General features: G+C 46.0%; 1 protein-coding gene across 1 annotated transcript in view; it reads right to left on the reverse strand.

Annotated features, from left to right (window-relative positions):
* Nucleotides 1-2,467, reverse strand: part of atp2a3 (ATPase sarcoplasmic/endoplasmic reticulum Ca2+ transporting 3) — a 37,663-nt gene extending 35,196 nt beyond the window's left edge. The window contains exon 1 of the mRNA XM_084474645.1: nucleotides 2,147-2,467. Within this exon, the coding sequence (XP_084330771.1) occupies nucleotides 2,147-2,264 (118 nt within the window). The 5' untranslated portion in view covers nucleotides 2,265-2,467. The remainder of the gene's footprint in view (nucleotides 1-2,146) is intronic.
* Between the last annotated feature and the right edge of the window lie 9,993 nt (nucleotides 2,468-12,460).

Raw genomic sequence — 12,460 nt, forward strand, 5'->3', positions numbered from 1 at the left:
TCGCTTCACTTAAGCACTTGCAGCACAACCATAAAAAATGTCCTTTGTGTAAACCATTAGACATTCAAAGAGATGCGTTACAGGTTGACATTCAAAAAAGGGAAAAATCGAGATTTATCAATGACAGTGATTAAACAAAAATGTATTTTAAAATGCAAGCAGAAAAGACAGAGTGCTGTTTTAATGTCCAGCAGGTATGCTAAATGTTGCTTTAAATAAGCATACTTACACTGGGGTAATGCCAAATCGTTGAGTGAACACGAGGCTTAAGGCATACGTCCAATTACTCCCGTTACGGTGTTTTACGGTGTTCAAACATTGACTTTTAGATCCATTTCTCTACATTATATAAACATACTTGTTTTTGACACACACACACACACACACACACACACACACACACACACACACACACACACACACACACACACACACACACACACACACACACACACACACACACACACACACACACACACACACTTTTCTAGGACGTGCTGTCCAGGTCACGACTGCGCTCATTTAATTCTTCTGCTCAAATCTACCTGTGACAGCCTAGAGGAGCACCCAATACAACCCTCTATACTGCTGTGGTGCCGAGTGAACCGCTAGTTCTCTGCTCCTCAATAGGTCGGTGCCCCGGTCCAACTAAACTCTACCCTGGAGGACGCTCTGAGTTGACCCATCCTGGGACTGGTGTTTCTACTTACACCAGAGAGGTGGTGTGTGGGGAGGGGGGGGCAAACACATCAGTGAGTTGTGAATGGCAAGGGTAATGATCCCACCCACAAACAGTTTTTGCAATCTCACAGACGTTGATGTTATAATACAGCCGTAAATGTAAATCTGTCGGGGAGGACAGATCATCCACTACTCTGTACATACTGAGGCAGCATATAAATGCTTCAGGGCATTGCAACTTAGTTTTTTGTCAACGGTTTTCGTTCTGTGTCATGTGTCTAATTGTACAGTGATCACAAATTTAAAAAAAAGGGATAGGCCATTGCGTGTAGCGGCACTATCTGAGCGATCCGTGTGCACACACCGCCAGGAAGTGCACGGCCAGAAGTGAGGGAGAGAGAGAGAGATGATATCTGTGGCGGAGACGTTTTCTTTTTCCATGAAGTCATCAAAGGCCCCTAAGTGCAGTGCTGGGTGCAACAAAAGGGCTACTGTTTGATTGGGACAATATGCTGCTCTACTCACACAGCTTGGCCACACATGCAAATTACAAAATAGGGCTAGGTAGCCCTACCGGGAAGGAACTAGTCCAGCTTCAACGTTATGAACTTTGTACACATCAGCTTTAGAGCAGGTATGTGAAACTTCATCAGGGATTTGCACAAATAACATGAAAAATATGTAAATAGTATGTATTCTAAAGCTAGAGCTGATGAGTTTGTTTGCAAATGGTAGGATATACAGTACATATTTTTAAAAAGCAGAGCACGCACAGACACAGAACATTAGTCTAAATGTATCTCCACCCTCACTGAGATTAGGTAATATGAAACGGAGTTGTTCCGTTGTAGAAACTTGAAACAGGTTGCTCAAGTTTTTTCTTCATCTCCAAACCAATATCTGCCACTGTGTGTATTACTCATCCGTTTATCTTTAAATTTGGCAGTATATCTCGGATGATGTTAAACACATAATATTTTTGTATGGTGTCCTACAAGTGCTGCTTTATCCTATTACGAGTTCACCCAGAATATTGTTTATTGGCAGGGTGCAACTGAAAAGGTGAATCAGCGTGATCAGGAAGAAAGAAAATTCAGATAAATATTATAAAATATGAAGAGAAGAAAGCATGCACTTTTCAATCAAAATGCGGTTGATTATTATGATCATTGTTACACTAGCCTGTGTCCGACAAGGTGCATCGTATCAATGCGCAATCTCATCACACGGTCAACTTTAAGCAGTGAAACGTGCCCTCAGTAAACCGACATCAACAACATTGGCATAGACTAATTGTGGGCATCTCGAGTGAAAAACAACAACGTACAAGGACACCGAGCAATGTGAAGGCAGCATAGCATACAGGTTAGCCTTGTCTATTCAAAAAAGAATAGAAAAATACAATAAATGCGCGTACGTCTTGAGTTGCAAATAGAAAACATATCGGGGGCGGGAAACTACTCACCGTTGGGTCCATATTTCTCCAAATGTGTCTTCACTTGTTCCAGTGTCAGCCCAGTGTTTTCGTTGACACCGAAGTTCTCTAAAACTTCGGTTGTCGATTTAGTGTGCGCATTTTCCATCTTGGTGGACTGGCTAAACAATTAGAGCGAAATACATGTAGTTGTAAGTAACATCTATTATGACAACAAGGAGCAAACGGTAACTTCCACCAATGGACTGTTTGAAACTGTCGAGGTCCGTCCGTCGGGGCTGTCAGCTCTCCCTCTCGGCGTGCCCGCGATACCTCGGGTTTACCTTCTCGGCTATTGCTCAACACAGCAGAATTCGGTTCCTACTTCATCACCGTCTGAAGGTGTGCTGCTGTGTCGCTGTCGTACGAGACCGCCTCTTTGGTGAGGGCGCGCCTGTGAACACTCCCCCTCGAGCTCCTATTGGCTATATTTACCTGAGGAGAGTGTAGTTTCCTAAGCTTTTTTTTGGTAGGTCATGAAGCTGAGTGTAAAGAATGCATGAACATTTTCTTTATTCGGCCGAGCAAAGATGAAACGAAACTCTTTCCGTGCACATCTGATGTTTTTAAATAATGTATTGTATGATAAATTGTCAAATAGGATTTCCTTTCAAAAAGTGGCCAATCTCATGGTACAACCTGGTTTTGATATCTCACCAAGAATTTATTATTTTATTAGGTTGATTTGGAATTAGATTACAGGTTTAAAAAGAGTGTGAAAAGTGAATGAATTTGCCCATGCATCCTTGGCTGGGGGGACAAATTGTGAGAAGGACAACTGGTGCTCCAGATTTCTCTTTGAGCATCCTCGTGTGCACTGCAGCACGAATGCATACGTTCTACTCCAGAACAGAGGCTGAAACGGGGTCTACTCAGGAGTTCAGAGACACTGGACTGGGGAGAGAGAACAAGGTGCTCCCATTCTGTCCTATTATGGCTGCTGGCCTCCTCTGTTGAAGCAAAAATCAGTCCCTGAATATATATTTAGATCCAGCACTCACATAAAGTTGAGAACAGCTGTCCAGAGGATTGTCTTCTTGGGATGCTATGCGGACAGGTGTCCCCTTTATGGTCTGAGCCTGAAGGAGGCAAGTCTGCAACCTGGTTGGAATAGGCCTAGCTTTAGCCTGTATGCTAATGAAAATAGTTAAGGTTCAGTTGAAACAACACCAACCTCAACCATATTTTTCGGCAGGTGTGTTAGCTAGAACCAGTCACACTCTGCTAACCTGAACCTAACCCCCCCCCCCACACACACACACACACACACACACCAAGGTATGCTAACTTTATATAGATATGTAGATCGATAGATGGAGATGTCTATGTCCCTCTATATAGATGGATCGAGGCAAATGCAATGTTTGTGTGACAAGGGAGTGCATTTGTGTGAGGGAGGAGATATTTGTGTTGGTGTGCCTGTGTTTTAACGAAAGCACTCACTCATAACACAAAAGCTCCCAAGTACAACAACGCTTATGGTCACACACCATTTCTTTAGAGCTCTTTGATTGGCCGAAACTCTTATGAATAGGACCCCCACCCCCCCCCCCACCCCCGCCGCACCTCACCTCTCACTCTTCCAGTGGCACACACTGAGGGACTGTACTAGCCTGAGCCCCAGTCAAACAACACTTTCCACAGGGCACCGTCAGCCTTCCAGCAGCATTTGCCTTCCTTGTCGCTTCAACCCCCCATTTGCATTATGGAAATGAGCCACGTCCTCCACCGTGGAATCCGTTTCCATTCCTTCCATGGGACTACTGCACCAGACTGGATGTGTGTTTGTTCGTCCAGTTTCTAAGTTCCCATATTTGAATTTGTACTATCGATCCGTCTCCTCTCCCTGTTTGTTTTCTGACCAGGGAGCTGGAGGAGGGGATTAATGCAAAGATCCCTGCATCTTATTGGTGTAAGTGATGAAACGCCCTGAATGGGACTCAAGCACTATAACTAGTCCTGTTCAATAATAGTCCCCTTTGGACTGAATCTTTTAATTACTCTAACCATCATGTGCTGGGTAAACACATGTAAACTACACTCAAACAGAACCTGGTACAGATTAAATCCAAAGTACAACAGATTGACCCGCCACATTGCTATCTTCTGCTGAAACAGCAGAAGGTATTTATTTCTAAAACATGTCACACAAGTAAGCATCTCCTAAATTAGTTAATAGCAAGGTCATCTTTTTAATTGACTTGGCTTGACTCGGATCACAAACTAAAAGGAACCATCCCTTCCATTTTGATCCTCTTTCACCAATTCCACAGAGCTGTGCTGGGACAGACCAGACAGAAGCCGTGTCTGTCTTTGACTTTGAATCAAGGAGATGTGACCTGGGACAGCTGTATCTGACAGGCAGACAAAGTGCCAAGTGTCAACCGCCACCCAGTCCCTCATTAACAAACCCTGTTTCCTTCCCCGCCCCCCTCTGTCCACACACCCCCAGAGCTTGCTGACCGTGGCACTGTAGGTGTTGGGTCTCTCCCGGCAGGGTGCCATACAGACTGTCAGTCTCAGGAAGGGTAAGGCCCTGTGTTTAACCCAAAAATAAGCATTTTTTTTTACGATACAATATAACGTTAAAGTCCACATGAGGTGGAAAATTGCATTTCGCTTAACCGAAACGTAAAGACAAGCACAAATTGTAAGTACATTACACATAAACACCATGAGATAATTAAAACCTTACAGCACGTTGCAAAGCAGCAATAGGCGGCAGTAACTTGAGTTGTGCCAAACATGCATGTGTGTTATCAGAGTGTCTGCTCCACTATCGCTCCCCAAACATGTTTCCTCTTGGACCTGCAGTAGAAATGGTAGAAGCTGTAGCGGGCGTCACACTGATTACACTTAGTACACTTCCATACAGCAGTCTATTGGTTGGCCCTCTTCATCATCATGAATAAGGACTCCTATTTCGGACACCTTTTCCCAAAGCGACCTACATTGAAATTGTACAGATGCATGTCATGAACGTGCTGATAGGGGTAAAGTATCTTGCTCAACGATGACTGGGGATCTTGAGGTACAAAACACAGAGCCCTTCGGGCCGGGGGTTACACAACTACCACCACGGTCTCAAGCCAGCACTTGTTCTGTTGCTGGAGTCCTCCAAAATATAATAATCTGACTACACATAACCAGTGCGCTAACCGTTCCGAAGAGTGCCTGAAGATGGATGAGATCCAGAGATATGCAAGTCGGTGCAAGACAAGTCAAGGCAACAAACAATGCGATAAGATAACAAAACGTATAGCAAGGCACATAGGGGGGTGGCTATAGCAGCCCACAGTAGCCCAGGCCACAGTATACAAGGCCACTTCCCCCTTGTCCCGCATTGGCTGAAGTGCCAACATTGTTATTGCTGCAGATGCTACTGCAGATGCTGTTTAGTTGCCTATATACATCATTCTAAATACATCAGCTCAAACTAAATTGGTAATAATTATAGAAGGGAACTCCTGGTCTTCGGGTGATAATGGAATTCTGGGATGTTAATGGGGTTGTGTGATGTTTGTTTATGCAAGTTTCTTGTATATTATATACTTTTTTTTTTTAATTTAGCATAATTCACCTCTTGTTGATCTTTGATAGCTCCCAAATTATTAATTGTCATCACATCACTTTTGCACTGGATTCACCTCGAAATGTGTGTGATGTGATGAGATGGTCTGTGACAGGGCCCTCTCTCTGCTTGTCTCAATACATTTTCTCTTCGCAACAAACACTGTCAGCTCAGCTGACACACACACGCACACAAACCCACACAAACAAACAAATACACAAAATCCCCTACAGACACAATTACACACACACCGTTCCCCTCAGAAATACACACTCCTATAAACACATACGTACACCACCCCCCCACACACACACACACACACACACACACACACACACACGCAGACAGCCCCCCTCCAACCCTCCCACAGCCTCACACACACAGACACACTCCTGTAAACACACACGCACACACACACAAACACTGCCCTACACACACACACACACACACCTCTGCATGGTCCAGAGCAACCCTGTTAATTAATCATGTTCCAGGCAGGATGAGTCACGATGGAACGAGCCTCTCAGCCTGTCAATGACCCCATCATTAATGGAATCAAGTGCTGCATATGAAGCAATAACCCTAACACTGTCTCCTCCGAAGACGCTTCTCATCTCCTCCTGAGACACGGGAGGCTGAGGATGGGGAGGCAGACAGGTCCAGAGAAACAGGTGGAGGGGAGAATATCACTTTTTAACCAAAATATCCACACATCCCACCACCTTTTTCCTACGGCCGACTCCAATGGTGAGTCAGAGTTGGAGAAGAACTGGTTTTACGGAGAGTTAGGGATTAGAGTTCGACAGCTCCGTCAAGTCACTAATCTAATCAGCAGATGCTACACAGATTGTGAAGCAACTATTGATTCAGGCCTCAGGCTCTTCAAGAATGTAAAATATTTAACAATCCTCATTTTGCTGCACAACATTCTATAACATGTAAGAATAATGCAACCTTTCAGTTGCATCATTGTTATTTTCTTTATTTTCTAGCCTATTGTATTGTACTGTACTATGTTGTGTAGTATTGTATTGTATTGTGTAAGGCTATGCCAAAACCACATAAATCACCATCACACCATATTTAGAAGGCAGACGCCAACTCAATGAATATTTATGGAAGATCCGACTGTCTTTAGTTAGAGATGGAAACTTGAGATAGTCAGAAATCCCATGTTGCTTTATTTATGCATCTACACTTATCTCTGGAACAATCTCTTTCCTTAGATTTCATTCAAAATAGTTGGGAGTTTCATGCAAAAATGAAACACAGGACCAACTGACTCAGGGAAACAGAAATCAACCGAGAAATTGAGCTGAACTTCCCTCGGGCATTGGAAAGTCAACGTAAGCAGTCATTTGTTTGGTTTGGGAATTCCTCTTTCTGCCATTAAAACCATTTGATTCTATTTAAGGTAAAGGCAGACAATGTTTTTGAAAGTCTCACAGCCCACATTACATTACATAAAGGTTACCATTGAGGTCAAGGTATCAGCATTAACCCCACGTAAATACGAGCTGAAACAACAGCTGCAGTTTAGGCTATGGACAAACGAATGCAGTGCGAGTGATAAAGATTTACACTGAATAATGACTTTCTTGGCACTTTGCACTGCTGCTTCAGATGTCAGAAATCGAGTCGCACTCGTCGCCGGGAACGTTTTCCCACCAACGGAATCAGGTTGCTCGCTCTAGGGCTTAACAAAACGGCCTCCGTTCTCCCACACTGAGCAGTTGAACAATGAACAAAAAAACAGACTCTCTGTAACCTATTAAAGACAAAGATGATGCTGAACTTCAGGAGTCCCCCCCACCCACCACCTCCCCCCCAAACCACCCACCATGCCATTTCTATGTAAATGACCAATGAACTGTTTCCTGTCATTAACGTGAAGAGCACAGACGATAAGAGCGGCTGTCAGCTCAGCTCTAGACAGTTGCAATTACCAATCCCTGACCTAAGACACCAGAAGTCAATCTGGCGGTGGTGGGGGGGGGGGGGGATGTTGAGCCTGGCACTGAGTGATCTATCTGATAACAACAGCAGGGCAGAAGGAGAGACTACAATCGCTTTGGGAAGAGGAATGGAAGGATGGCAAATGGCAGAATCGATGTGTGCTCTCCTGTAAATCGTACAAGCATGTGTCAACAAACGCTGGGGGAATGACATGAGGCGCTGATATGCAGGGATGTTGATTCTTTCTCAACTCGCTTTCTTTATGGGCTCTGTTTGCCCTTTTCAGGACAAGGCAGTAAACAGCCGGTCGAGAGAGCGTGTCGATTGAGAGAGGGAATGTGTATGGCAGCATACAACCTGCACTAGCCGGCTACCAGCCGGCTAGTGCAGGCTGGTAGCCTTAGAGTGGAGTTCTTTCTATGGGCTTCCTAATAGCTGGTGGGTCCCTTGGAGAAGACACACCTCTGTGTATCCGTCAATGAGCGGGGGGAGGAGAGACATCCCATCCCCTGTTGCAGCTGCTGCCCAAGTCTGCCACACAACTCAGATTCATCTCCACCCCTGAGCAGAGCTGGTGATGCAGAAACACTGACGCTTGATCCAACCTCCCCAGGGACTGGGATTCCTCCCGTCTCACTTGCCGTGTGTGTGTGTGTGCCTGTGTTTGTGTGTGTGTGTGTGTGTGTGTGTGTGTGTGTGTGTGTGTGTGTGTGTGTGTGTGTGTGTGTGTGTGTAGTGAGTGTGCCTGCAGGCTCGTGTGTGTCTCATCTCTCTGAATAAAAGAGTTCTTCCCACCGCAGCAGTGACTCGTCTCTCCCCATCGTTAGGGTGGAAGTTAACGAGGGACAGATGGCTCCCCCCCTGTCAGCACCTCTTCCTCTCCCTTCATCATCATCTTCATCATCTGCATAGCCAGCCTGCGGCTCAGCGACACCCGACTGCTAGCCAGACTGCTAGCCACGCTAGCCCTGTCACCTTGAATGACGCCCGGGCCCAGTGGCTTCAGCTCAGGGTTCACTGGCGCTCACCCGGACACGCCCACCTCCCTGGTGAGCAGCCGGGTGTGCACACCAGGTAAACACACCAGGTAGATCAGGGTTTGTGTGCCGTGTGAGCGCAGAGGAAGAGAAGAGGCTGGGTTAACGTACACCAGATGACAAACGCCAGAACAGGTCGGCCGAGTTCAGAGGTTTTTCCGACGCGGTTCGGCCGAACCTGATATCTTAGAATGAAGTGGTAGATTCATATCAGCTGGTGTGGTTTCTGAACATTGGGGAATGACCCATTTGTAGACCAGCAGGAAATTCAATGTGGTATCACGGACATGGGTGAAGTTAACGTAGAATCCTGAGTAGATTCCAAGCATAGAGAGTCAAACATGAGTTTCTTGTGTCAGTTTTTCCAAATTCAATCACAATAGTTGAAACCAGACCCTTTCTGCATCGTTCAATAAGAAAGGAGAAACACCCCTCCTCTGTTCGGCATGACCCATTTCAACGTTGATTAAAGAAGCAATGAACCAAGCATGACCAAAGGTCAGGCAGACATACACTAACCTAACAGCCCGAGTAGCTCACCACCCTACCCTCCCCTACCATGTGAACAGATGGAGGTGGTAAGCGCGGTAACATGACGCTACAGTAAATGACGAGATCACACTGCACCCACCCAGCGCAGCGCTCGCTGATTCACTCCGAGTCTCAGAACGCCCGTGACCAACCTCTGCTGAGCTGCCCACATTGTGACGACCTGAGAAGACGGTTGCCGCTACCAATGTGAAAATGCAGCCACAAGCAACCCGGCTGTCTTTGCCAGGCCCAGTGTGATGAGACTGCTTCATGCGGGCGTGTTTTAACAAACGGCAATCCCCCTGCTGTTTGTACAGGGAGTTGAGCAGTGTCTCTCTCAGTGTCTCTTTCGTTGTTGCCTCTCGTTCACTATTCGCTCTGTGTTACCGATGTGGGACCCTCTTGCAAAGTCAAACCGTGGAAAAACTGTGAAACTTTCAACAACTGTTGTTGTTGTTATTGTCTATTTGTTTATTGTTTCAACAGACAGATTGCTAACAGATAACATAACCCATGTTGAATATCCGTTAACATTATATAAACATTATTAGGACTTGGGTTATTCTCCAACCAGGAGAGGGTTTGCTGTTTTGCTCTCTGGGTCCACTTAGACAGAACCTCTCGGCTCCAGGTAGGAGAGAACGCATGAGCGGGAAGGCGGACAGAGAGAAGTGGAGTGATGGTTATGGGGGTCGGAGATTAGGCCAGCGGATGTTGATTCCTCTGGGAATTGTCAGTCTTTTTATAGTCGGCCATGTTGAGCTCTGGGGGCGGGAGGTGACGAGGAGATCCCTGACATCTCATTCCTCATTGGCTTCCTGCCTCAGTCTCTCTCAGTCTCTCTCTCTCTCTCTCTCTCTCTCTCTCTCTCTCTCCCTCTCTCTGTTAGGGAAACCTGGCCTTCCTCTCTCTAGGTGTCTCTCTATCCCTATCTCTATTCCCCCCCTCTCCCTCAGTCCCTCTCTCTCTCCCTCAATCTCGCTCTCTCTCTCTCTCGCTCTCTCTCTCTCTCTCTCTGTGTCTCTCTATCCCTCTCTCTATCCCCCCCTTCCCTCAGTCTCGCTCACCTGACTCTCTCCCTCTCTCCCTCTCTCTCTCTTCATTTCAGTCTTCATTATTTACTTTCATTCATGCAGACAAACCTGTTAGGAATCCATCCTGTTGTCAAACAGGTAAAAAGTTACATTTGGAGACATCCCTAACTATGGAGTTATTTCAGACAGTTTATTCGTTGCGTTGTTTCCAAAACAAAGCAATGGACCAGAGTGTCAGCATTGAAAGCCAAATAGCAGCATCTGGTATATATCAATGGCCACTTGGATCAAAACATAACCCTCAGCAAGGGAATAACCCGCACCCTCCCTCACATCTCAAACCCCCATCAGGACATTGTGTCAATCATGCCTTCTGTACCACTCCGCAGTGCATTACTGTGAAACAGGGCACATTTCTTATTTATTCTCCCAGCTTCTCAACCGATCAAAGTTGAGGTTATCCGTGCCACTTAAAGTTTGGTCTTCATCATCAAAATAAAAGGCCTTTGGTTGGGATATTGCACCAGGACTTGTCAATAAGTATGTTAAGTGTACTCATGGCCCAAGCGGTGTAGGCAAGGTGCAGACAGGCATAAACACATACACATGCCTGAAAAGCAAAATGTGCAAACCCACACGGACCAAAGAGATCATTCTTGAGTAATATTTAAAGACTTCGGTGTCGGACAAGACCTAAAACAGCAAAACCAGGGTACTGTCAAGAATGAGATGTACATTTTGGAACAAGAGATGGCCTCTAACACTATGAATATGCCTCGCTCTCTTGATTACGATCAAAGATGGGCTTTCCTGGCTCAAACAAGCCCTTATTCTTTAGCTCTCAGTCCCAGCTAGGCTGTAGTTCTCTGCGTCCCTAAAATAGTCTATCTCTCAGTCAGTCGATCACCCCCCCCCCCACACACACCCCCCTCTGCTCTCTCCCTCTCTCTCACACTCTCTCTCTCAGCATGTACATTGTCATTTACCCCCCTGTGTTTTAATGAAACAGAATATAATAAAATGTGCTTGACTTTCTTAAGCGTGCCAACAAAGGCAGGATGTCGAAGTGGAGAGAACCATAAACTCAACAAAGAGCAGATAGCTCTAGGGAACCTCCCTTCACACACACACACACACACACACACACACACACACACACACACACACACGATTACATATGGAAAAACAAACAGAACATTTCACACAAGGCAACCCAACGACTGTGCTGAGAGACAGAGGGCCAACTCCAGAATGCTCTCACAAGACTGGAAGCCAGTGGAAATCTGATTATTCTAACTATGCTAGCTCTTGTTTAGACATTGAAAGTCCTTCTCGACTACATAGGATGACAGACACCCCCCCCCCCCCCCCCCCCCCCGAAAAAATGGTCCACGCTCTACGTAGACAACCAGCTCCCCCCCACCCTCCTTTTTCCCTAATCCTAATCACGTTAACGTGTCTTTCATTTAAACCTTCTGTCGGCACACGGTCGGATGTTTATAGCTTTAGATCCATACGCACGGAAATACAAGTGGTTTGACAAGGAGAAAGTCAGCGGGTTCAGAAGACCAGTAGAAGGAAGTGTCACAGGAAGCGGCCTGGGCCACAGCAGCGTGGATCACGCAGATACGTCCTGACAGCCGTTTAATACCGGGCTGCGCTCGGCTCTGCCTCTTCCTGGTCCGGTGTCTCAGTGCTGCAGCAGAAGTGGTAATCGTAATGCAACTCGTCAGAGCACTGGGACTCCAATAAACAGGCTCATCAGTCGATCAATGCTTCGTATGGTATGTTGGCGCCGATGAGGTGTTGAACTCCCTGGCACGGCATGGATCGATTGATACGAAGGTCGACGTTGTAGCAAAGGTCGCACACTTTCTTCTCGTACGTCTTTGGTTTATTTTTAGACTCAACAGGACTAAACACGATTTGTGTTGGGAAAAGGTGTGTCGGTCGGCTAATTTGAGAGTCGATCCGTGGCCACGGGCTACTAAAGCTTATGGAAATTGTACACAAAATACTTACAAATGAGTGTCTAAACACAACAGGGTGAATGGCCCGGACGAGACATCTGTGCTATCCCTACTGCGACAGCACTGAGAGTCTGATTCACTTCAAACACTCACGCAGTCTGCTGAAGAGCCAAATGCGTGCACGTTATAACTTCTGTGGGATGTTT

Source organism: Micromesistius poutassou, assembly GCF_964030765.1.
Source record: "Micromesistius poutassou genome assembly, chromosome: 10".
Classification (NCBI taxonomy): Eukaryota; Metazoa; Chordata; class Actinopteri; order Gadiformes; family Gadidae; genus Micromesistius; species Micromesistius poutassou.